At 42.4% G+C, this 27,616-nt stretch overlaps 1 protein-coding gene across 1 annotated transcript in view; it reads left to right on the top strand.

The window, feature by feature from the left end:
* The window catches only part of pou6f2 (POU class 6 homeobox 2), a 66,073-nt gene that overhangs the window by 33,321 nt on the left and 5,136 nt on the right, over positions 1 to 27,616 (top strand). The window contains 8 exon segments of the mRNA XM_010781702.1: positions 5,320 to 5,628; positions 17,328 to 17,468; positions 22,112 to 22,321; positions 24,220 to 24,300; positions 25,657 to 25,707; positions 25,709 to 25,750; positions 26,950 to 26,994; positions 27,422 to 27,582. Coding sequence (XP_010780004.1) covers positions 5,320 to 5,628; positions 17,328 to 17,468; positions 22,112 to 22,321; positions 24,220 to 24,300; positions 25,657 to 25,707; positions 25,709 to 25,750; positions 26,950 to 26,994; positions 27,422 to 27,582 — 1,040 coding nt within the window.

Here is a 27,616-nt window from a genome sequence, read left to right on the forward strand (position 1 = left end):
TCTAATCATAAATATTTCCTAAAACAAAGGGCAAATATTTCCTTGAATACGTTTTTTTTACTAAATAACTACATTGCAGACAGTCGACTAATTTCACTGATTAACAAATCTTCAAGCAGAGAAAGTTCAATTCATTTTTTAAATTAACTTTAAATAGATTAAACATTCAAACTGTTATCCTCATTAGAAGTTGTAGTATTGGACATTACTGGCTACAATAAGCTTTATATATTCTCTCTAAGGAAGAAAACCATGATATTAAACCAGGCATTACTTTGCTTGGGCCCCCTGGATCTCTGTCAAGGGCCCCTAAAAGTCCCTGGGCCACACTTTGGAAATCAATAACATGGCGTAAGCAACACACGAAAGGGCAACATTATCGAGCACACAGGGATTTTCTTGTGTGTGTAACATCTCCATGGAGAGGATTTGATTCTTTGAAATGCTTCCCCCAGAGTGAGAATTCTACAACACAGCTTGATATTGCCTTGCATCACAAAGTGAAAGCATTATCTCTGGATCCCTACAAGCGATGTGCTTTACTCTTTAAAATCCTGTGGCTCTGCGACTCCACTCAAATCTTAACTGCCTATATATCTTTTTTTATATATCTTTTTTTGTGTATTCACTGAGTTCCCCCTGCAGCAGGACTGAAACACTGGTATTGCCTACTGAGGCTCTTCGTAATGTTTTTGTTCCCCGGTTGTTTCTTCAACGTTTTATTTTCTCCATATTTATTCCAGCCCTTTCCATAGCAGGGATCTGTTTTCATTTTTCTTTGTTAAGCTACCAATTGTATGGATCATTGTTACAAGGAAAACACCAATTTGTTTTCCATGTTGTCAGAAGATAAAATGGTATACTTGTTTTATTAGAAGATACAATTCAAGCAATTTATCAACTAATCCTGTCCCATCATCTTAACAACAAAAATATAACACATTATGGCATCAATAATGATGATCCAATAAGTGATAATATATTATGCGCACTTCTACTTTTAATATTTTAGATACATTTTTCGAATACTTTTTCAATGCAGGACTCATATATTGTCTAATATATATGGATTTCACAGTACTGTTATTTGTAAAGGTTTACACTACAACAACAAAAACCCACAATTGGCAGATTGACCCTAATGCAAATGTTTTGTCACGTGGACGAGTGTTCTTAGTGAAAATACAATTCAGCAGTGAACCGGACAATTGTGTGCAGAAACAGTGTTGCTACCCACTTCATCAGTGTGCGAGTGCTCAGATCTAATCCGCAGAGTAAAAATGACCTTCCTTTGACCACCTTTGTAATTACCAGATCTCATGCAGTCTAAATCTCCTTACCTCCAGTGGAGTAATTATCAGTGTGACTCTCTGAAAAGGCAATTGAGACAGTGCTTTATGGACTCCCATAGTGGAACGTGAGGCAGAGCAGTAATGGGGAGCTTGTTTGTCCCCTCTTGTTAGAGAGCGACAGCTGTGTTTAGACTCAAGCAGTGCCTTAAAAATACAGAGCAAGTCACATTGGATTTCATTAACTCCTGACTGCAGCTTCTGATCTGCTCTTAAATTGCAGCACGCCTCAATTCCGCCAAAGACGTTCAGTATTACAATTAGACATGAATTCCTGTCATGATTTAATTATATATCTGTGCTGAGTATATGAGCGGATATATCAGAAGCAATAACTTAACAAAAGCATACAGTGAGTGCTTCATTTGTGTAAAGCACCTGTGTTGAAAGGTGCTTTATAAATAAACTTGCCTTGCCTTGCACACTTACTGAGTTTGCATAAAACTATTCATACTACTCAATACATTGTCTTCAAGGTTTTCACATGATGTTCTCCTTTTTGATTCCCTTTATGTTGAATTCCTGAGAACATGAGGCAATCACATGTGTTCTTTATTCTGTATGAAGCATACCCATTTAATGCAATAAAAGATGGTCAAAGCCCTTTTATGTACACCTTACTGTATGAGTGTAGCCTCTCTTTGTGTTGGCCTTGACTGGGCCTTTTTAAAAGGGCCATTATATGATGGGCAGTTGATTGATTATCAATTGTCTAAAAAGTTTGCCCTGAATCTACCTGCACACAAACCAAAGATAATATTACTGTTCGGGAATAGGTGTTGTGCGTTGGGAGGAAAACAAGGAGTCGAATCAGCCCCAGAGAGAAAGGTGCTGTAATAGGGGGGCTGGCAGGGACTACTGAGATAGCGCTGGTAATGAGAGAGCAGGCTGCTTCCCCCCACCTTCACTCCTCAACCGCACAGGAAACAAAAATAGCATTTTGTCTGACGAATGAGCCGGCTTTGACCTAGCCTTTCGACCTCTGACAATCAGTCTCGCTTCGTCCTCCAGTTCTTCAGAAGCCGGGGCCGGGACAGTCACAGATAACAGTTGATTTCTTCCGTGGCACTAAAAAGAAAAGAGAGATGGCAGACACTTTCTCAGAGCACTGAGGTTGGAGACTTCTCAGTGCTGGAGTTTCTTAGTCCCATAAGATTTTTGTTAAATGGTTAAATGGAGCATAAAAATACCACAGCTCAGCGTGCATCTGATCATTTAGCTTCACGACTTCCCTCTATGATCTGGCTCATTCCTCATTATAAACATTAGCATAGGAGAGTTGTGACAACAGTGAACGTGGGACCCCTTGCTCTAACACCCCCCTCGGGCGTCATGATCAAGTGGGAGCGCTGCTTGCACCACAGTCGGAGAACTAGTGAATATGAACAACAAAGAGACAGTGGGAGATATAATGAGCAGTGTAGGAGCCCCGGCAGCCTTGTGCCCTCTCTCCATCATAAGTGAAGCTACCACTCTCCTCCTCGGCCCCGTGTCTGCTCGAGGAAGGAGCACAAACAATTAGCTGAGACAAGCCGCTTGGATTATGTGCTCAACCAAAGCAATCAGACAGCTGTGGTTAAAAGAATGAGCTTCAGAATGCCAGTTGCCCTGTTAGAGGGGAAGGGAGGGTCAGCGGCCCTGACAGTCTTAACAAGATGACAGAATTTATAAAGCACTGCTGTTAAAGAATATAGTACCTGCGGTGTAGCCCTTATAATAAGGCCACATGGGGCTTCTTCCATATTCCCTCTGTATTTGTTTTCTTTTGCCTCATATTTTTTTGTTGTACCTCTTGTTTCTCGGCGTAATGGTTAGCGCTGCAGGAAATTCTCCGATCGTCTTTGATCTTCGCCTGGTTCCGATAATTTTTTGACAGAAATCTCATTTTATAACCCCCCTCCCCCCCCCCAATCCTTTGTTTTTCTTTGTTCCCTCTTATACCGTCTTTAAATAGGGCTCAACATTTTGTCGTTGTGAAGTTGCAATAGGAAAAGAGCCCGGTCCTGTCAGGGGCTCGGCGCTCACTAGATAACTTGCCCGAACATTTGAAGTGAGAATTGGACTCTTGCCGTTTGCTCAGGTGATATATAATTCATGATGGGGGTTTGAGAGAGGTGTCAATGTGTCAGGAGGTAGAAGAAATGTAAAAGTGTAGTGTTTACTGGCCAAGAGACACTGGCTTTCTTTTGCCGACTTCTGCAGAGTGAGGGAAGTGGAGGATGATCTGATGTTCATCAAATGTTCATACGTGCCTGTCCTGCAGTCCAAGTGACCACACTAATCAAAGACTTGTCTGCCATGATCTTTTATCCATATTTTATGAGGCAACCGTACTTAAATTATTTAAGTGCATTGATTCTGTATGTATACAAGCATGTCTACGCCTTGCTTGGCTGCATTATCAATAGCTGTTCACAAACACTCTTTTGTTATCCAGTCCTTTGTGTTTCAAGTTTATTATAGTGCATTGTTTATGTGCTTTCTCATAATGCTGTAGATAGGTTTTAGTCTTTCAACATAGTTAAAAAACATTGTACCTTTTTTGGAATTGAAAGGCTTTTTTTCTCCTTTTTTATATCAAAATAAAATTCCAATGTTTTAGTTCTTTAACAATTATTTTTAAGTTGAATTCTCTACCAGTTTGTTGCTTTTAAGATAGTGGACTTAAAGATAATAATAATTTTCTTTTTTCCTTTCAATCCTTTTTCCATATAATCTCTAGATTGGATACTTTAGAGTTCAAGATTACATATTAAGATAAAGATCAGGTTATGTTCCCTCCAAGCTGCATTATCTTCTAAAACACTTTGGATTCTGTCATCTGTTTTATTCATCCATTTATTAAAGCTGTAACATTACAGTCCGAATAACTGAACTAAAGTCATTATATGAACAATATATTCTAAAGGACTATGATCTGTGAATCACCATATACAGAACAGTTTTTCTTTATGGAATATAGTTCCTTTTAAGGATTTCCCAGTGTGTTTGGCTGAGAAAAGGCTGTCAGCAGCTCTCTGAGTGTGTGTATAAAAACACTTTTCTATCCATTATATCTGTGTGGAAACTCAGTTTGTCCTTTTTACTGCTGTGAAGGTCAGCTTAGATGTTGTTTCTGGCTCAATTCTCCACGTATAGTATTAGTGTTGATACCTTTAGTATTATTTGTTTTCTGTGTGTTGGTATGGATATACTGTATGTGTGGACTGATAGAAGATCCACCATAATCCGTAATGAGATGTTATCGAGTGAACTGACTGCCATTGAAAACCACCATGAAGTTGAGGTGCACCTGCACACCATATTTCTATTCTATATTATATCTGAGGTAGACACTCTGGGGCCATGGGAGTATTTGCATGCTGGTGTGGCTGCAGCCCGGCTCACCCTGAGTGTTAACCGTTTTTTTAAACAGCAGAAAAATGTATAAGCATTTAAATGTAGAAATTAGGTTCTAATGGTGAGCCATTATTGGATCCAATTAGTTAATGGGTTTATTTCTGAAGTCTTCCAGTGAAGATGGATGTCTCTTTCCTATGAGATTTTAAGCCATTAAACCAAAGATTCTGACATTCTCCAATTGACAATGAAGACTTTTGGCTCCAGAGAGAGCAATTATATCAGTCAGGCTTGATAGCTTTGTCCTCCAACTAGCTAAATTAAATTCACAGACTCTATCATGCAAGCTAAAAACCCTGGAGGACCTTGTTGTGGCTCCATGCAATTTACATCTGTCTCCCGGTATGCATCCTATGCATCCCACACCTCCATGTGTATATGTATCTGGGGTGTTAGCATATTCTTCAAATAATGAGGACTTTCTGTTTATATGCAGAAAAAAATGTTGTCAATCCCATTTTCATTTGCGTATGTTACAGTATATGTCGAGAGTTAAGGTCACCAGCACAACAATGAACCAAATAACTCTCGGTTTTTTTCATCAACAGCTACCTCAACTCTGAACTCCCAGCTCCAACACCTGCAGCAGCTCCAGCAGATGCAGCAGCACCACCACCAGCAGCAGCAGCAACAACAACAACAACAGCAACAGATCCAACAGATCCAACACCATCACCAACAGACCCTCTCCCACAGCCACAACGTGCTGCAATCCCAGCATCACATGACCCCGCCCAGCCAGCAGCAGACCTCAATCCCCTCTCCGGGCTCCACCTGCTCCTCCACCTCTGGACACCAGCAGCACTCCCCACCCCACCGGCCCAACCACTCCCCGGCCCGCAGCCTTCCTTCGCCCGTCACCCCACCCATGCCTCTGTCGGTGAGTTCATAACCTGCACCAATCCAACTCTTACTGATACCTACGTTTGTGAAAAGGCCTCATGGTGTTTTGGTCTATTAGTTTTTATATTTTTTGGTGAAAAAAAATGGTTTCTCTCACTGCAACTGATGGATCATATTTATTTGTGTAAAGTAACATGAGGTTAAAGATACATAATGCCTCTAAGCTATCATTTGAGATGGTCATAAAAGAAAAAACTATAAGTGTAGATTGCTACTTCTGACATATATCGGATTATATTACTTAATATGTTATCTGGTATCAACAACACTGATCCACTATGTTAAGGCTTAGTTTTATTCGTATTCACTAGTTAATGGTCTTAATACTTGCTAGGGCTATAGATACAGTGATACGAGACTACATATCTTTTTAGATTTTTAAATGCTTTCAAATGGCATAAGTGTTTCCGAGTTTTAAAGGCTGCATTACACTTAAGGTTTACCAAACTGCCCTAATGCTTGCTATTGTACACTACACAGATTAAAGGCTCCAAGAAGTGATCAGTTGAATTTACCCCATTCATGTCATTTTCCATTTAAAGTGAATGGAGTACATACAGAATACTAAGCGAATGAATTCATAGTAAACTAGATTTGTAATTCCTGCAAATCTCCACTTAAAAAACCAAAGTGCTGCTTAGGCAGTTTACTTTACACTTGATTCTCTGTCAGCACTTGATCCTAATCAAGAGGCAGCTTTGGAATAGAGGCTGTCAATGTGGAGCTATTATGCATCTTGTTGCTGAAGCCTTGACGCATTTGATCACATCCAACCACGCAAGAGGCACGACTCGCTCGGGAGGAATTCTGAGGTGATCTAAGCTTTCCGGCTATAATCAGTCCCTTAATCTTCGCTGCTCTTCCTACTCAACCTCCTTTTTAGTCACCGTGTACGTCCATCTATCTCTGCTGCTCTGTCCGTCTGGCTGTCAGTGTGTGACGATAATAACCTATTTTATATCCCTGTGGTTTCATTTCTGGTGGAGACTGGCCAGGGTCGCCTTTCTGTCCCTGGTCACATTCATCAGCGTCAGACCCTTATTGGGTTGTGGTGCAACCTTCTTTATGGCCAAGATGAGTTGGGCTATTTGTTTCCCCCTCGCAGCCCTCTCCGGCCCTGTCACGGCCTAGTGAGACTCAGCAGGAAAAACAGCCTCTGGATTTAATGGGCTCCCGCTACATCGCACCAAACACACTGTCCAGTCTGACTGTGGATACTGACCAACATACCGATTCACACATCACGCCTGCATCAGGCAATGTACAAAGACCTTGGATAAGAGATGCACTACAAATAGACTACTAATACATCTCTGATTTAACTTTGTTACATTTCCTGGAATATGTGAAAATGTCCCTGTGACTCACAAAGACAGCAGGGGTGCTCTAGCTCTCTGCAATAACAACACTGAGACCCTTAGCTTTAAACAGATTGTCTTCTTCTAAACGTAGCAGGGAGGCTGATTATGATGACTGAGGACAGAGCTCCCTGAGGGGGGCAAAGAGGCCACATCAGGTATCATTAAGATATTGGCTCATCAAATAGGATTATGGAATGTGTGTGTGTGTGGGAGGGGGGGGGGGGTAGCAAGGAGAAGAATGGCCGTAAAAGGTTTAGTTTCTCTGGGTCAGTGCTGGTGTTTTCAAAGAGTGTGTCACCCAGCGAGGGGCTCGCCCAAGGACAGGTCGCAGCCACAGCACCCACTCAAGGCTGCAATAGGATTTAAACAGCGGCTCCGCCCCTCTCCACCATCTGGGACAGTGATTGGATTTTCAGACTCAGAATCACTGAGCGACTAACAGGTTAATTCACTTTTTACGTTTTTAATTCTGGGAAACTCCCTCAAAAGAGATTTTGTCACAAACTCGTGAATTGTCACCATGATCTTCCTTTTTTTTTTATTATAAAAGAAGACATAAGGACATTTCTGGTGTTTCCATGCTTCACCCAGAGTTGATTCTCTTAATATAATCAGCATTAAACAGATAGCACCCATATTTCCTATTTGTATTATTCACACGTGCAGAGTCACTCAGCCAGAATCCTACAGCACAGAGCTGCTGAGAAACAAACACTCATTATGTTCCAATTAATGTCTCATTGTAATTATCTTCCCATGGGAGGTGTGATCTTCTTCGTCAAGCCAAAGTGAGGAAATCCTGAGCATTCATTACATCCCTCGTGTTTTTAGTGTTTTAAATTTGTGGAACATAATTAATTAATAGGCTCATAAATATCCTGATTATACAAATACAAATCACACCCCAACAGACCCCTTGAGTCAGTGGTGTGAACTCAAATTAAATCTGCTAATTTGGTTAAGCAGAGTAAGAATGTGCCTTTGCACCCCGCCCTCTCTGCTCCCCATGCAGAGTACAGTAAGATGCGGCCCGTTGGCTGCCTGGAATAGCCACCACAGTGATGACAAATAGACGGGGGGAGATTATGAAATTTGCTTAAGTGTGTTAATGGGCTGATTGCGGGAGCCCGCTGGATTTTGCTGGAAGTTGATTGATTAGAGCTGCGGGTTTTCTCCACGCCCGGAGAGCTCAGGGATTTGACGGGGTAAAGGCGCTCGCCAAGTCTGTTACACCGGAATTGATCTTAATTAGATCTGAAAGACCTGCCACAGCAGAATGGTCGCGGCGATTAAAATGAAAAACAGGAGAAATTACTGATCAAATTAATCATAATGTCGGGCTACAGCTGTAGGTCTGGTGTAATTTGCCACTCCAGTGAGTTACATCAGCCCAGGCAGGGAGAGGAGAGGTAGTACATACTGATCCGTGGCAGCGGGAAGCTTAGGCCAGCCTATCAACTCTCTTATTCCAGTTCCTGTGCCCCGGACCCACATGACCCTGCTGCGCCATCCAGTGGAGCCCCCACATCTCTCCCTGGCTCTGATACAATTGCTCCTTCTTCCCTTTTAGCCAAATCCGTCTACATTATGTCTTTCTTCATTGAAGAGCAACGTCTTCAACACTGCTGCTCTTGTCACGGCCGTTCTGTCACCGGCATGTTGTGTGTTAGCTAATAGCCTCCGACCTTGGTCCAGTGTCTGGCTGGCTGGTTGTTGGGGGGAGGGGGGGGTTGTCTCATGGCAGAGAGATGGAGGCGTCCTTCTTTCCTCCTCTGTCAGACTCCTGCCGTCTGTCTGCGCGTCTGCCTCTACTCCTCTCCGCAGTCGTCTCCTTGATCGCTGTCAGAGCCCCACACTGGGCCTGTCCACTCTCCATCCGCACACTCATAGGGGTAATTACAGCCTAGGGGTCTGCCTCCCATCCCCGTGCTCCACAATTTACCACCAAAGCGTCCACAGACATCTCTCTCCTTCCCCACTGCACCCCGACATCACAGGACCGCGGGGCCTCAGACCCACAAGTGCTGCAATTACCTGAGCCTCCCCTCTATCCTTTTCTCTCTCTCCGTCTATTCTCTCTTTCTCTCTCCTCTCCCCTCTCTACACCTTGGCTCCCTCACTATTCCCTGGCAATCAGCCTTCATTAGAAGCCTCTGGTGAAAACCCATCGTCACCAAGGTCAGCGACTGCCAACCACAGTGGCCTTTCAGAGGCTGGGCTGTCTGCACTCTCCATCTCTTCTCACCTCCTTGCCATTCTCTCCACCTCCTCCTCCTCCTCCTCCCATTCACTCCACCATCCAACTCGAGTCCTGGGCCCATCTCTGACGCTTTTGTCTCCAGCTGAGGCCCCTTCAGACACTCATGTCACTGTTTTCCGCTGCAGTGCACTTTTACTTATGTCACCCGCTGTTAAAATCACCACTGTCCAATTTGCTCAAAATGTCTCTTTTTTTTATGGCCCGTCTCAGCCATTATATTAACATGTGTATTAAATGAGCCCTGCACATCGATTAATTGATTTTCCAGATCAGCACCACGTCTATTCAATTTAGCGAAACAGGCTTCCATCATTTCACGGGGTATTAAATCCAAATTAAAATGACATGCTCAAATGTAGACCCAATGGCTCACAGTGAGGCTTGTCGAGGAAACTAGCAACACTTAAGTTAGGAAAATAGTCCATTATCTATAAAACATCTCATGACTCGACTGTGATTCCTGTTGTATGAAAAAAAAAAAAGCTCACAGAGGTTATTCATAGAATTGTACAGATGTTTTACATATTGCATATAATTGAGAACTAATTTGTTATTTTAATTTTAATCAAATGTATTTGATAATGAGGGTGCTGAAGTCATGTGCTTCTAAATGTATTAAGTATTTCTCCAAGTCTAAAAAAAAACATTCAGATAATCCTGTGGGTAGATAAATTGTTCAAAAACGTCATTCAAAAGTGTCTTAGGGGGTTGGGCTACAGAAATCAAAGTATTTCATCAAATGTTGTATCTTACGTTTAACATTTATATTAAGGCAAAGTTGCAAAAAATCTGAATACATTTGAGCTGTATGAAGTCTCTCATTTGGACATTATCTATGACAACTGTTTAAAAGTCCAATTTTTTTATAATAAAGTATAAATGGCATGTGTTGCCAGACTGCTGCTGGTTGTGGCAGTGTGGTTCAGAGCGTGAGCAGGCCCTCAGCTCTCCAGCAGCTCAGCCTCTTATTAATGCACAGGAGATCCGGCTCTTAAGAAGGCAGAAAATTGCCTTACATAACAAGCGCTCCACAATTTAGAAATACAAATGTGCACTGTTGACTGAAGCAGAAAATAAGACTGTTGCCCATCAACAGAACCACATTTCATATGAATAATTATAAAGCATGGGCGCTAGATGAGGAAAACAACCTGACCATGACAGCTCTACTACTTTTATTTACTTCAAATGAGGGATTAGGCAGGGAGAAAATCTACAGACTTAAGGACCAACGATGAGCCCTGAATTTATAAATAGGGAGAAAGTTACATTTATCATATTTCACCATGATCATTTGGAGAACTGTGAAAGCGCTCACTCTTTTAAAATTACGCCTACAGGCCGCCTTGCACTTACTTTTTGGCTTCTCTGGTTTGTTGTTGGGTTTTGAGACCTCACCTCAGTTGATGTTTTCTTCGCTTTTTGAGGTCTGCGATTCTTCTTAACGTGGCTCTGCGATTCTCGTGGTGGTCAGAGGGCTTCCAACTCTGACACCCAGCAGAAAGGCACAGCTCCCTGATCAGCCCACATGCACATTGGGGGCAACACGCATTAGACGCCCACAGGGAAGCCCTCAGACGGAGCAGCAAGCTAGGGCTCACCTAACAGTGGATAAGGAATAGGGTTTCTTTAATTATGAGGCAGGGCTGTGACATTGAGTTCCCCCCTTCCTCCTCCAGCAGGCTCCCAGACACTGTCTAAGTGCTCCGCTCCGCTGAGGAGGCCAGTCCCCCCGCGGGCCGCGATTCCACTGCCTGTAATGTCTGATGCCCATTAGTGACCGCAAACAGAGCACCGGTTCACACAAGGAATACAGCCGCGCAGCCACTGCCACGCTGTAAAAGACCCTTCTAATGCAATGTTATTGCATTATGCCCTCCTCATAGACCAAGTCAAAAGTCCCATTTATGGTCCCTGCTGAATATGATCAGAAATTCTTCTCTGCTGTGTTTTCAGCCGTGGTCAGCAGAGGCTAGATTTGGTAGATTTCTTTTGCTATGTACACTGTGTAAATTGAAATTCCTCTAAACGGTTCTCTGCAGCTTTGAACTCTGAGGTGCATTTAGCATTTTTTTATTTATTCTGCTGGGTGATTTTAAGCCTTCTTTCATTATGGGAAACTGCAATTGATGGTTTTGTAAATAGACTCAACTAGAATGCAAGAATAGTGCATTTACTTAAGTTATCACCCTAAATAGGGGAGCTTTAGAAGTCAGAACTGGAGTAATCCATACAAATACGCCTGTAAATGTCAACAATTCATCTCTCCACTTATGCTGATTTAGCTTGAGCCGACCATTGTGTATATTTTGGAGAAAAAGAGAGAGACACAGTGAAGCAGAGAGACGGAGGGAGGGGAGGGAGGCAGATTTATCGATCTAGGGTGACCACATCATAGCCACAGAGCCCCTCTCTCGTGATTAATCTTAGGGCTTAGAGTTGGCCAATGACACATGACAGGCCTCCCCCTCAAACTCCTCCATTTCTCTTCATTACTGGCCGTATTTTTGGACACCACGGTGGAGAGTAATCATTTACCTTTATTGTGTTTATAAAGCTGCGGCATGGATGACCCTTCCTATATTGAATTGAGGACATCAAAAGATCACTGGACATTGATTAGAAGGATATTAAAGTCATTCAAATGCTATATTTATATGTCAAACAACAGCAGAGTGAAAGGAGAAGCCATTTCCATCTAAACGAAAACAAATGGGTTGCAGTCAGCGCAATGGTTATAGAACTCCTAAAATCAAGAAATATGTTTTATTACATATTGAATAATTGAGGTAGGGATTCTTCATCAATACAAAGAAATAAGTGCGCTAATCATTTCTTTAAAGTCTTTCCTTCTGATGATACTTTTCATTTTCTCACAGCAACCAACAAAACATAGCCATGTATCCAATTTAAAGTCATAGCCAGAGCAGCAGGAGATTTACTGCAACACCGGTTTAACGCTGCTGTGATTTCCAACCCAACACTGGCATGGTACAGAAATAACTGCACCAAATATGTCACATCAGGAGCTGAAATGGTCAGCACTTTCCCGTAGATACTTAATCACCAAGTAGTTCCAAATTGAATACATCTGGAAACGGCTAAATATTATAGATCATTGCTCAGGAAGAGAAATAGTGGACGAGGAATGCAGTATAACTTATATTTTTACTCGCAGTGTCCCCTAACCAAAGGAAATCTGCCGCTGCCGTGATGGATGACAAAGAACCCACTCTGAACCTCCGTGCCTCACAATTATCAACAAATGGGCTGGAGCAGATTTTATGTAATGATTAAAGCTGCTGTTAATTTCACATGAGGGTAATGAGTGGGGAGATTGACGGCCACTGTCCGGCACTCCATCATCCCTTTATAGTTAGTTTAAACGTTTTCACGACTCTTTCCCTCCTTCATTTGCATTTTGCCTCATTAGATATAGCCATTTCTGAGGCTGCTCACGATATCCATTTCCTGGAGTTAATGCATTTTATTTGATCAGCCAAACCTTCCCAGTTAACTAGCTGACATTCGGCCGTTTCATATGACATCACTCCATTAGCAGCCGCCATGCCACCTCCACATCCACACCCGCTGCCACCACCATCCCTCCACTGCCTTGAGCAATTACAATGTGCGACTGTCTCCGGATGCAGCGTTATTGTTTTTCGCCGGGTGTTATCTGCCCCAGTTGTTCTATCCGTCTTTCGCTTCCCAATATTTTTCCCTTTTTGGGTTTTATTTTTCACAAGGGCTGGAGCAGAGGTCCACTGGTGAGCAATAACCGGGGCTCCGAGGACTCAGAGTGCACGGCCACAGTGCGAGGCCCCGCTAACCGAGGGACCAGAGGTGTTTTGGAAGGCCTAATGGCATTTTGATGTTCATAAGCACAGCGGATGTGAGGGAGGGGAGACAGGGAGGTGGGGGAGAGGCCGTTTTAGGGAATAGGAGGAGGTGGAGAGTCAGCAGAGGACTGTCAGCGGAAGACTAGCAGAGCCCTGACAGACAGAGAACGTGTTTTCTCATGTCACAGCTGATTACATTCACTCCGGAGTGGGAAAAGAGCAGGGAGGAGACAGAGTTGTGGGGCCGGGATGAACAAGGAAAACGTCCATGTTGTTCCGAAGATACAGGGCATCTGCTCAGAGACAATAGTACTGTTTGATTAATTTAATGAGCACTGTTTGGCCCACTTTTGGCTGCAAGAAAACATGAAGACTTTGATCCATCTTAAATGTTCCCAAACATACCTCAGAAGAGATGGTAATTAATTAAGTGAATTTGCTAAATAATTGCTGTGCCCTTCTAAGTTGTATCTAATGTTTTAGATAAAGGTTTGTTGTTGAATCATACATTAGAAGAGTATCACTCTCTAAACTCTGCTGAAGCCTTAGTGTAGACAAATCTGCCTTCCTGCTGGTGTCCGCACACCTTTGTCCATTTATCTTTGCCGTTCTTTGTCTTGGCCCAGACAAAAAAAGCAATTAAGTTTAAAAACGGCCACATGAAAAGAGCACAAGCAAGAATAAACTCCAGTTAGTTTGTGTCAGACAATTTTGGTTTCCAGGGGTCTCTCCACGGTTAGTGGGGACACTATTTTTCCTTCTATTCCTGAGATTACACGGGTTGCTGCACCAGGTGACCCTCATGGTCAAACAGGCGACGGAGAGCCCGGCAGAGTCTAGATTCTCTCCACTTCAAAACGCTTGGGGAGAAAAGATGCATTTTTAACAATTTGGGTTTCTTTCTGTCCTTTCAGAGACACTTGTTTTGTGTTTGCTGATCCCTGTGTAACCCTTTTCTATTTGGCTATATGAAACTGTGATGGTGCAGCAATTCCTGGCAGTTGTGGTGACTTAAAGGTGACGAGATGATGTCACATGATATAATGGAGGCTTGAGCAGAGCGCAGGTTATTATGTGGATAATATGAAACTGTAACATTGAGTTTTAACATTTCCTTAACAAATGCATGGCTTCAGTTTATTTTTGTTATCCCCACACTAACCCCAGTGGTCTAAGCTGCTGACGCTCCTATTCATGGGGAATGAAAAGAATGAGACACAATGGTTAACATGCAGGCTCTGCAAACTGGGAGATCACTGTTTATCTCCCCCAACACATGCAATCAGGACAAATGCTAGGCCAGGTCTGTCATTTTCTGCCTCCCGCCGAGGTGTTGAGAGGAGTCACCGTGGCGGAAAATCACCTGTTTAGGTGTTGAACACAGCCTCGCCTCTCCTTATTCCTGGCTCTCCTTTCAACTGCTATCCATATTACCCAGCGCCAGGAAGATGCAGCAATAAAACCTGCTCTCCTTTCACCTACGTTTACCAGAATAACATAGCACCTGAAAGGGCTATCATCGAATGAAAACACAATGATAATATTTCAAATGAATCTGAAAGCTTCTCCAACAACCTATCACTCACACAATGACACCAAGCACAGCAGCTTTTCAGGGAGACTCTGGGTGTGCTCGCCCGAGCAGATCGCATTATCTTTGTGTTGATCTGTGGCCTCTTTTTAACTCTGTCTAACCCGCCCTGTTGGCTTTTCTCTGTGCCACAAACCACTATCACAAACCCTCTTATGCTTTGTTTTAACCATCATGCTTTAAAGACCCCTTCTATCAACACTTCAGAAAATATTTTAAACTCACAAAACTCCGAGAGTAGCTGGTCTGGGATTGATTTTTTCTTCAACTTCTACTACTCCTAGTTGAGTAAAGAGGAAATTGTTTGCTAAGTGTCAGTTTAGCTAAACTCCTCCATCCTTCACTTTTTGTTGAAGATCGTGATTTGTACTTGCCTAGTCACATGCTGGCCACATCCATCCTTGTATCGACTTGTAAAACTATTTAGGTAAGGCAAAACTTTTCTCATTCAAACCATATTTTAACATCTAATAAAATACCTCTTTGCACTATTAACATGTAGATGGTTCAGCTTCATTGTGTTGGCTGCAGCTCTTTTACTGACTCTAAAAAACAGTATCAAATTAAATGTGTTGTGTTCAAAAAATCTTAGAGAGGATTGTTTATTTTCTGTCTCTGGTAACACTTTATATTAAGGTTCACAAATTAACCATCAACTAGTTGTTAATTAACATGCATATTAGCTGTATATTGGCTCTTTATTAGTCATTATAAAACACTTATTAATGCCTTATTCTACATGACCATATTCTACAAGTAATAAGCCATTAGTTGAGAGTTTTTCCTCAATAACCCTCTAATTAGTGCTTATTTATTGCAAGTAAGGAAGTTGTTGTACATGAGTTTTGGTCTTAATATGCTCTGCTCAATATGGGCCTAATAAGGTAATACCACAAGAATAGTAATTCTCCCATAATAACAGTTAACAAATATGATCTATTCGTATGTAACAAGACATGAAAGTATAAATGTTAATTGTGTCTAAATAACTTAAAATTAGGTATTTCTATCTAAGAACATGTTCCCTATTTTAAAGCGAAGTCTTGTTCATAACCAATAAGCTAGTAGTTTTTAAGTTAGCAGTTAAGGCTAGGGGACACTGAAGATGTCAAAAAGGAATCTTTCAAGCACAAAACATATATAATATAATTTCTTTAGTTTGGGCACCAACATTAGCTTATATATTATCCCATAGGTACAGTATATGTTTGAGAGCATACGATTAAAGGTTACAGCTTGCTCTGTGATCCTGTTACTCCTGCATGTAGAGTCAGAATCAGTTTTGTGCTTCTCTAACATTTGAGGTTTTCGAAGGACATCCGCTGGACACATAAAAGACAATCTTGCGATTATCGAGGAAAAACTGGATGACTTTCAGACGATGGGAGGCAATATCAATCACGGCCAATTTGAGGCCACCTACATGAAATATGATTTCATAAGACAAATGCAGTGTCATTCTTAATGTGCTTAACCTTTACTGTCAATGAAAAAGTATTGATCGCTCCGTGGCATTTTTTCATCATTTGATTTCAGAAAGTGTAATAATATATGGTGGTGGGGTAAGATAAAAGATGAATGGCAACTGAATGATTTCAGACGAACAAAGCTGAATTCCCTGCAGAGTACAGACAGGGTGGAAACATTGATGCTTTCATCCAAACAATCCCTTTTTCTGAGAATTTTATGTAATGACAAATAAATCACATGCAATGTTATTTAAAAAAAAACCTTTACACAAGCTCTTCTTTTCATTTCAACCTTTTTGTTTGAATATGTTTCTAACTAGTATTAGCAGCAGGGAACAGACAGCCTGCTTCCAAGCACTGTTTCTATTATTCCTCTATTCTGTTGAGTAATTGGGAGGTATCCTATCTCTTCTTGGTCTTTGATCTACTTACTCTACCTAATAAGACTTTGCTCTGCTGCACTACAACCAAATCAGCAGTGCATTTTCAGCCCCCTAATAAGTGGTTAGCTTGATTTATATGGGTAATCTCGCCGATGTGGCTTGGCTCTACAACCTGTCCCCAATGCAAGGAGCCTCCTTTCACAACCGCAGGCCAGACCAGATGAGTCCATTACATCTGGGGTAAAGACGGTCTCTCTAACCCTCCTCTCCTTCAGAAGGAACAGTGTGCCATCGCATTATGAAGCACGAGGAATTAGTCGAAGCGTATTGAAGGGGTTGGCGATACAGTGATGCATGGCCACACTGCCTGGCTCTATTGTGAAAGCGGGGAGCAGTTGGGCCGATGCTGCGGGTGGAGAGGCTCGGCTCGGCCCGTGGGAGCCCCGGGGGCCAGAGGAAGCACTTAGAGTGGTAAAATGGCCACTTATTCACAACCACCCTCCCGTTCTCACTGCTCCTCCCTACCCTCAAGCCTCCCACTGGGTTCAGGAGCACAGCCCTCTGCAAACTGTATGATGGACTGCATAGCCCACTCTATTGGACTCTACAGGCCTCACTGCAGTTAGCCTATTCTGGCCATGGCAACAATAAAGACCCCCGACATCGAGCCCTCCTGAACCTTTTTTTCTTTTTAGGAATTTGCATTTAACATCTGGACAGTTGCATAAACAGGTGCAGTTCTGAAATATGGTTTCTCTGCCCTTTACCAGCTGAACCCATTGGCCAGCCAGGTGGCGGTAGCGGCGGCAGCAGCAGCCATGGGATCCATGGCCGGGTCTCAAGTGTTCGGCAACGCCCTGTCAAACCTGCAAGGAGCCACCGGACAGCTGGTCACCAACGCACAAGGACAGGTGAGTGCTAATTAATGGACACTAAAATGCAAAAAAAATTATCTTGTATACACACACCTTATTAAACACCAGGTTTTTGTGGTTTGCACTTGGTAACAGATCTGTAAGAGATATTACTGGACCATCTATCATGTACGAATGTGCAGCTCCAAATAAAACATTTGTATAGTATTTCTGATCTTTCCACATTGATCTCCAGTGTGTTGTCTTGAATCTTTTTGTCTACACTCTAGTAGCCAGCCCAACATATATTAAGCTTTTTGGGAATAAACAAAGCCCTTCTTTCTGTTATCCGCATGCGCCTGTCGCAGTAAAACGCTGACCTTGTCATATTTACAGGGTGGCTGCAGAATTGTTCCATCAGTAGCCAGAGGCTTGAACGATGATGCTTGTCATTGCGGGACCCTATCTAATGAATCATCTTATCACAGGTGCACACGGCACGTATTAAAGGAAAATTGTATGGACAATGTGCCCTTTCATGCCACTCTTGTGTTATGTACCTTAACCCCTGTTTCATGTTTTAACGCTTGCACTGTCCTTAATGTAAATGTAACACAAACGTGATTTCTGTACAAAAAAACGGTTCATTTTTAATGATTTAACTTAGCCTTCTTGTATTAGGTTTCAGTACCACCCGTGTTAAGTGCTCTCAGTGTGCGAGCGCTTGATGCTAAACGTCGCTAATGAGACAGTATGGACTTCCCTGGCTCACAAGGTGCCTGGAGCACTGGGGACAGATCACTGTGGATACGGACTTGATGGGATGCTCTGTGCTTTTGTAGTGTCTAGGCGGCTGACAGTCCCTGACATAATCAGGTCACAGAGACGGTCAAAGCCGTGGGCTACAGCCTTTGCTCCCCTCCTCATTATTCCACAGCATTATTCAGACGGAGGGCTCTGAAACATGCACTCCCATATCAGAAGGTCCACACACCCCACCCCCAAACACTGAGGAGATTATACAGGCTAATACGTACCTCAAACAGGCCAGGAGGTCCAGCAAACACACTCTGAGAACTTATGTCAGCAAAGAAAAAGCTACAAAACCGGAGGCAGTGGAGCAGCTTTTATTTCATTTGAGGTTTTTACTAACCAGAGAACTGCTTTTAGACATTATTCGCCATTCTTGAATTTATAACACGGTATACCATCTTTGACCTCCTAATTTCCTCTGCAATTCTGTCAAAGAAAAAACCTTTTCATAAGCGAGGGCTCAGGGACCTTGAAAAGTGCCGCGTTTGATAGACGTTTGGAGTTCAATATGTTTTTAAACCTTAATTATATTGGCCCGAGCCTCTTTATTCTCCGAGGAGAATCAATGAGGCTCTTTCATCCTCACCACCTCTGCAACTGTGATTAAGGCTGTGGATAAAAGCCACAATATTTTTAAGTCACTCATTTCTGAATTTGTTCCTCTCCTTTGTGATTCTGTGGCAGTTGTGTAGACATCTTTTATTCAGTGCAAATTCTCACTTTGCCTGCCGCCTTATAATGGCGGTAAAACTGTTGGGTAATGAGGACATTAAGGGCTGTTTTATTTAGCGGAGCATAAATCCAAAAAGGTGTAAAAACCACTGAAGAGGTTTTGTGTGTGTCTTATCCCAGTTTGCTAAACCCTGGCTCCGTAGCTCTGTGTACTGAAACCCTCTCCCTCCTGAATTTGGGCTATCCATCTCTTTAACTCCCAGCATCCCTAGCCTTTGGGGTCTTTGGCCCCTAATACTAAGAGAACATCAGGTAAGGAACAAATGCACAGTCAACCTGCCAAGCTAGCGTGCCCTTTGTATGGATGGAAGCCTCCCATCTTTAGGTCAAGTGAAACTGCTATTGTTAGGCTACAACTATTGATTATTACTAGGAACCATTGAGACCTCTAAAAGGTTCTAAAGTGCATATTTAGTTTGAACAAAACTCTGAAAAACAAATATATATTACATAAATATTAAATAGAACACAGAACAGCAGCAGATTCTTTTCTTTAAGCTGCTACAAGCTGTTAGACGTTGTTGTCAGATAAATAAACAACTCATCATTGCTGCAGTAATCTACTGAATCTGCATCTTGTCAGGTATTTGAGAAAATAAAATGCAGGCTTGTACACCCTTGAGAAAATACCCTTCCCAGGAAATGTCTTCTGTCTGGCGTACCATTATATATCTGCTTTTTAGCCTCTGATTTGTTCTGAATGTTGGTTTTCTGGACATGTGTGTTGACACAAGTCCAAACTTTCCAAACATTTTCTCTCTCGGGTCTCAATTCGCCGCTTGAACAGTGGAGGAGAGAAAATGGGCAGAGATATTGCCTGGCGACCATGGCTAAAGACACAGATTGCCCTGGCTGGAGAGATGAGATGACATTTCTGTGGAAACAAAGAGCAGCATAATCTTAATGAGTTCTGCTGGGTGGAGAGAGGCACAATACTCACAAGCCATACGAAGTGGAGCGGGGTAGCCAAATAAAGGAGAACAAACTGAAAGATAACTGAGGAGAGAGGCCTGGCAGGGACTGAGAGAAGGTCCTGAAAGCTGCTTATTTATGAAATAGTGGTGAAATGGAAATGATTGTATGGCTCCATCAAATATGGTCTTTTGAACAGAGAGTGAAGTACCTGCTGGTTGATTTGGAGTACTGTGCAACCTTCTTAAGAGGAGCAAAACATGAGGGAATTGATAGCCTCATATGTTCAATATTAAAATGAAGATTTAAACATAATAGGAGTGTAACATAAGGTTTCAAAACATAAGCATAGAGGCATACATTATCTTTACATGTATAGTGGTGAGGTGATGTTTTATATTTTTTGGCAATACTTATTTAGATACCTTAGTGCAGAATATGAACATGTTGCCAAACTGCCTTCTGCACCAGTGTTAAATTATGAACTTTGTCTAAAAATAAACTTAAGTAAAAACACATCTTTGACATTTCTGTTGAAGAATGAATAACCTGAGGATCTGACCAATCCATTTTACCAAGCATAGATGATCTTGTATTATACTTTTCTAAATGCTCTGTACACCTCAACATTGAATGTAATACTTACCATAAGAAAAGTAAAATAATAAAGTATTCTATATTGTATATAGTCTGTCTATAAATTAGCACTACTTCAAGAACTTGACTCTTCCAGCTTGAGCTATCTGTGAGGCACTGCCATGCAACATCTGCCTGAGATACTCAGATGGAGAAGCATTGCATGGTGGGACAGGGACGAGAGCTAAGCTGTCAGTTGCCTGCTCTTTTATTATGCTTATAGAACAACCACTTAGTCCAATGACGATGAATAATTGAGCGGAACAAGTTCCCTGCCACAGTGGCATGCAAAGCGGGATCAGCGGGACTCCGGAGACAAGAGCGTCAGGCAGGGCAATAAAATATGCTAAGTGATAGGAGAGCATTACATCGAATTTGTAAAGCCGGTGCGGAGAGAGAGATAAATTATCTCTCCCTTAATGCGAAGCAACGTAAGCAAATGAGCCGTGGCAAGGATGAATTACAGATTGTCGGCCCACCTTTCCCTCACTGATCCCTCCCTATTATGTCAAGGAGAGAGGGGGGGGGGAGGCAGAGGGGGACCAGGCGCTGAAACACATCAGTGACACTTGGGAGCCACACTAGGCCCGGCTAATGCTACAGGGAAGCTTCTTGTTGAGATAGCTCTGTGCTGAGGTGTAGTAGCTTGCACTTCAAGAGTCAAAGACAGTCCAATGTTTTGCAAAAGTAGCCCAGTTGCCAAATAACAGAATTTGGAATGATGGGCGTCTCATCCACGCTGAGCTGCTCTCTGGTGTAATGAGGCTTGGTGGAGGAGCGGTGTCAGCGGGGGGGACCGGGGTGACGGCTGCTCAGAACCAGTCCCCAGATGACATTAACCTTCATCATGGTGAAGAGTCGCTAAGTCCCCCCTAAAGCGCCACTCTCGGCCACACTCTGGCTGCTCTGAGAGCTAAAACGCTGCAGTGACACTCTGCCGCCCCCTTTGATCTGCCCTTCCTGATTACAGCCACAGAGGAGAGGAAAGCATGGAGAGGAGGGGGTGAAGTGCCCCTGGGACCCCGAGAGTTGAATTAGAAACACAGGGTCCTGTCTCACTCTCTGATGCCCCTCTTCTCTCCCTCTTATTGTTTCTTTCTTCCCACTTCTGTGTGTGTGTGTGAGAGAGGGTGGTTTCTGTCTCTCTGCAGCCTCACTCCTTCTCACCAGAGACAGACAAAGACACTTAAGCAAAAACACACTTAGACACACACAGTCACACGTACGCACAGTCTTGGCCATGTGATGGATAATACAGTCAGTGGTGTGCACCATCACACACAAAGGTATCCAGCGCTGACCTTTGCAGTGCGCTCCCAGCAGTCTGTGCCGGCTTCACTTGGTGTAGAAGCACCTCAGTGACAGATCATCAGCACACACTTGGGCATGTTTCTCTCTCAAAATGTAAAAGAATATTCTGATTAACCTCATAACACAGTGCGATGACCGTCTCATGCTTTGTCTCTGATCACTCGCAAAGAGGCCAGAAAGACTCACAGCGAGAGAGATCATTAAGACTGATGTCTCCAGTAGCGTTTACCCTCTCTGCTCCATCTTCTTTTTAAACCTGCCCGGCTGATTTTGTGTCCTCTCTACCCCCTTTGCAGATAATTGGAACAATCCCACTGATGCCCAACTCTGCAGGGCCCTCCAGCCAATCAGGGGGTGGCAACCCAGCACTGCAGGTACAGCCAATTACACCTCAGCTTCTGACCAACGCTCAAGGCCAGATCATCGCCACGGTGATCGGCAATCAGATCCTGCCTGTCATCAACACCCAGGGAATCACGCTGTCACCAATCAAGCCTGGACAGCAGGTAACACACACACACACACACACACACACACACACACACACACACACACACACACACACACACACACACACACACACACACACACACACACACACACACACACACACACACACAGGAAGATAGAGGAGCTTATTATACACTTAAACTGATGTTTCAACATTGATCAAGAGCTGGCTTTAAAACTGTTGAATGAGCAACACCTAGTGGAGTCACACCAGAGCTCTGTGTATTCATCAAAGTACATTTCCCAGCACTGCTAGTCAGGTCTGCTTTATGCTAAACACCTCGCTTCTTTACTGCTTCAACTCCCATAACACTTATTTGCATCATTCCACTCTGAAAATTGAAGCTTTTGGTGTACAATGTGTGTGACTGTGTGCACATTTGGAAAGCACTTGTCAGACAACCTTTCAGACTCAGTCTCAGGAAGCCTGCTGCGCCCCTGTAGAGCCCAAAAAAACAAAGACACACTTTTCAGCACCCCACTTAAAACTCAAACACTAGTGTTCTCCAGCTCTCCCTCCTCCTCTCCGTCTCAATCACTCTCCAACCTTGTGATTTGTCCTCTCTGACCTGAACAAGAAGTATTTTGTTTTGATTTAAAGGAAGATGTGAAAAAAACAGACTTCTTTTGTTTCTTTTTGTAGAAGTTTAAACCGTTAAATGTAGAAACTCTGAAACGACTTCTTCTGAGAACTTAAAGATCTATACAGTGTTCAATTGCGGAGTCAGATGCATTCACACGACAATGAAAACGTTATTGACTTGATAATGACGATGTCAGCGCAGAATTACAGGGTAAAAGTTCACATTGAATGCTCGTGTAATGCAGAATGGATGAACTCTCCGTAGATGGACGCCTAATTGTGGCTCGCCAAACCCCAGATCATACTCTTGAATGAATTATTGCATTTGTAATAATGTTTATGCTTTTGTCTCCACTTCAAAGCCCGCATGTACACATTGTTCCTCGGGCATAATTTACGGTTGTCAGAGCCGGCAGTCTAGAATATTTCCAGTGAAGCTAGATAATTCTCCGAGCCTGTCAACAGTCCTGACAGTGTGTGCATCGCTGTTGACACCCCCCACCATCCAAACAAACACATGCCAGGGAGAAAATAATTAATAGCAAAGAAGGAGAAGGGGAGCCGGCCTAGCTTACGGCGGAGACAGCTTTTCGCTTTAAAAGTGAAGACGTACCATCTTGATCTTGTAAAAGCTATTCAAATGTGCATAAAACATGAAAATACATCGTTTTCTCGCCATCTGAGCACGAAGCGAGTGGATCATGAATTATGTTTGATATGGGAACTGCTGTGTCCACATGTTTATCTTTCACGTTCAGGCTGCCATTATTAGCATCCTCGCTGGTATGATGACGAGAGAGATACTCTAATTGTCATGAGCAGTTTTCTTTTTTTTATATAACAAAGTTGATTTCTGCAGAGAAGCGTTTGTACCCGAGTTGACTCACAGTCTCCTGCAATAGTGAACTACTGCTGTAGTCTATTGAGCACACTATTGACGCCGTGTTTTAATACCGCAGGCAGTAATTAACATGAATTCATCTTCAGTAACAAGGTGAATCTCATTATAGTCAGCTCCTAAGTGGCTAATTTAATAGCTGTTGATTAGATGTAGTATTATAGCCTAATCACCATAATGACATGATTACTGTAAATGATGATTATTGTGATGATGTGGGTCAAGGGATAATGGATCATTCTCTGTAATGCATGCTGTCAATATATTAAATCAGCTCTGTGTGTGTGTGTGTGTGTGTGTGTGTGTGTGTGTGTGTGTGTGTGTGTGTGTGTGTGTGTGTGTGTGTGTGTGTGTGTGTGTGTGTGTGTGTGTGTGTGTGTGTGTGTGTGTGTGTGTGTGTCCAGATGCCTCAGGCTCAGCAGGGTCAGACAGGCCCTGTATCGTCTCAGCCCAACCTGCTCCACATGCCCCACAGACAGAGTCCTCTCCACCAGGCCTCTTCCTCCTCCTCCACCTCCTCCTCTTCCTCGGCTCTCAGCGTGGGGCAGCTGGTCAGCAGTAAGTGTCCGACACAGCTAAACACAACATGCCTTCAAATACATGGAGCAAAGAGCCCTTCTCTGTTCTCACTGTCTCCTGTGTTGTATTATAGGACAGTGCATACACGTTAAAGGTTTGGGTCAAATTACAAGGAATCATAATATGATTCCTTCATTTCTAGAGAGATGTGAGATAATATTATTATCTCACATCTCTCTAGAAATGTTCAGCCAAGCAGCCACAGGAAAAGAAAAAATGTTCTAAAACAGCTGGGCTTCATTTGCAATACTTCTGTAGGGTCAATTTATTGATGGTTTTGGTGTTTTTCACCAATTTGAAAATATATATAATGTCAGACAACGTTTCAAATCAGGTTACATTTTTGTTGGTGCCTAAAACGATCGAGGCTGTCATTTCCAGAATATTCTTTAAACATTTGATTGGAAATAGGTTCAAATATTCTTACGGCCGTAGCTGCTTATTATTTTTGTTTAAAGGAAATAAGACTTAACTTAATGAAATGAAATCTTGATAACAATGGGAATTATTATTTGGTTATATTTAAAAACCTATGACAATCAAATACAGACAGAACTGGCATGACAACATGGACAGTTTTGCGACGCACATACCTCCATGAAATTGTTTTATTAATGAATGCTTTATACTGAATAAAAAGCCATTATGATACTGGTGATTGTTGGATTATTCTTAACTAAAATGGATTTTAGGTAAGAAATCATTTTCAATACGCTATTTTACCAATGTTGTATTCTTACCCCTGTCCCTTTGGCCGCTCTGAACATTACGCTCTGTGTGGACAGCTTTTGACTGATCCCCGCCTTCTACGATTGTTTTATTTTTTCCTGCCTGTCAATCCTTTGGTTTATTAGTCAATCCAAAGTGGCATGTGTTATGTTTAATGAACATAAGTTTCACTCTGCCTTAGCTTGGGCCTTTGGCAGAGCCTTATAAATCACTGGGCCACAGCCTGTCAGCAGGCGGCTATTGCCTTTAAAAACTCCGTTTTATTCAGATAAATTTCATTTGTCAGAGTCGATTCCCCTAAACCCCATGTAAACTCATTTCAAAGGCAGCTACACTACCACTGAATTTAATAAAAAACAAGTCTCCATTGATCAACTCGTTGTAGACACCGTCTTTAGTTTGTGTTTACTCGTAGCATATATATCTTATAAACCATTATCGAGACTGCAACAAAAATCATTGTGGCTCTGTTCTGCCCTAAATAGAATGAATGCTTTATGCTGAGTACGAGCCATATCACTTCCTCTCAATATCATTTACAGCAAACATCCACAAAAGAAAATCCCATGACAGAATCAGAGACGTCTTCTGAGGAGAGAAGATGAAATGTCATTTCATTCGCCGGCCACAAACAAAGTGCCAGAAACAGATTAAAAAGCTGAGAATGTCTGCTTCTGTTAGTTAAATATAATAAGATGGGGACATGTCAATCAGAAAGAAGAATGTCAGCATTTTTTTCTGCCTTAACATTGTTTTTATTTTAACTTTTTCTTTATATATTGAGCTAGAGAAGCTGTTTTACAGCAACACCAATTTACCATTCCTTTCCTACCTGATGTGATCACAGTGTGTATGTCATATCAAAACTGCTTATTTATACCAGTTGCGATTGCAAAACTCACGTATAAATACCTACTCTAAAAAAGCATGTGTTGCCAAATAGGAGAGCATTTTTTATTCACTTTTTCTGGGGTCTTAACTACACACTTACTTCATCGTCATTTGGTCTCATTTAGGCTGTCAATAAACGTTTAAACAAATACAATGCAAGTTTTTCACCTTTTGTGAAAACAAACGGAGACAAAGGCATATAATAACATGAGTCCTGCTTGCAATTTAAAAGTTTTACTCGTAATACTTGTGTTTTACTTTACAGATAAATTGATTGTTTAAGTTGTTATTGTCCTTATAAAGCTAATAGTGTGTTAACGCTGTGAAGAAAAGCAGCTTTTAAACGCCCAGAAATTGATCGTCTCAATCGTTTTTTTAAATATGTCCTCGCAAACATTTGATTTGCTTCTCTGTTTGAAAGCTTTACCTCTCTATTCATTATCGCAAAACAGATTAGAAATCTTAAATCCTGTTTGTGTTGGTGACTTCATGTCTAAAGACAAATATCCCGAGGTTAGACCAATTGCTCTGGAGCGCCATTAGTCTCCCGGAGCACAGAGTGAATAGACTCTGCTGGGAATGATGAAGAGACGCTCATCAATGTGGAGATGATGGGAGCCGAAGCTGTGAGTGCTCATCCCTCCCCTCCAGTCGTCTGCGAGCCTCCAGTCCCTCATCTTCCAAGTGTTCACACGTCTGGAGCACGCCGCATACGCTACACGTCACTTATGAGGCACAACGAGATGGCAGCCCCATAGATTTTTGCTTAAATACGCTTGGAGGATTCCTTTAATAATTCATTGATAATGACCAAGATGAATAATTCAGAGGCACAAACTTTGCTTTAGTAAGCAGGATGCTGGGGTACCTGACATTGATGTACAATGTAATCACTTTCTATTAGCAGGGAAATTCTTCAAAATGCTCCAGTGAAGTTTTTTCAGATGTACTCCAATGTGGAGATTCGCAAACAGCATTTCTTTTTATTTGTGCACGAGGCTGGCCGGCCTGAACTGACTTCCCACCGGGTCAGAGAGTCTTTATACACTCATGAATGTTTGTTTCAGACGGCTACCTTTTAGGATGTGTATTCATACAGACACAGAGACATTAGAAAAATACCTCTTAAGATCTATTGAATTATATTTGTCCGTGTGCTTTTGTATGTGCGTATAAAGATTTACAATTGCAAGTCAAAGCTATAAACAGCCTGCATTCACACATAAATGAATTTATTTATCCCACATTATTTGCTTAAAGCACAAGGGCAGAGAGAAATAAAAATATCTGACCCAGAGCTAGCTGGTTTAAAGACACTCACGATCATATATTTCTGAATGTTTGCTTCATTCAGTCTGAGGAAATGAGCGACAGAGGGCTAACAAATGAGTTGTGTGTTGTGTTGCAGACCCGCAGACCGCCCCCAGCGAGGTGGACGGGGTCAACCTGGAGGAGATCCGTGAATTCGCCAAAGCATTCAAGATCCGCCGCCTGTCCCTGGGCCTGACTCAGACTCAGGTGGGCCAGGCGCTGAGCGCGGCCGAGGGTCCGGCGTACAGCCAGTCTGCTATCTGCAGGTAAGTGCAGCCAGGGAGGAACATAAACGCTTCA

This window comes from Notothenia coriiceps, unplaced genomic scaffold (genome assembly GCF_000735185.1).
Source record: "Notothenia coriiceps isolate Sejong01 unplaced genomic scaffold, NC01 NC01_scaffold00023527, whole genome shotgun sequence".
Classification (NCBI taxonomy): Eukaryota; Metazoa; Chordata; class Actinopteri; order Perciformes; family Nototheniidae; genus Notothenia; species Notothenia coriiceps.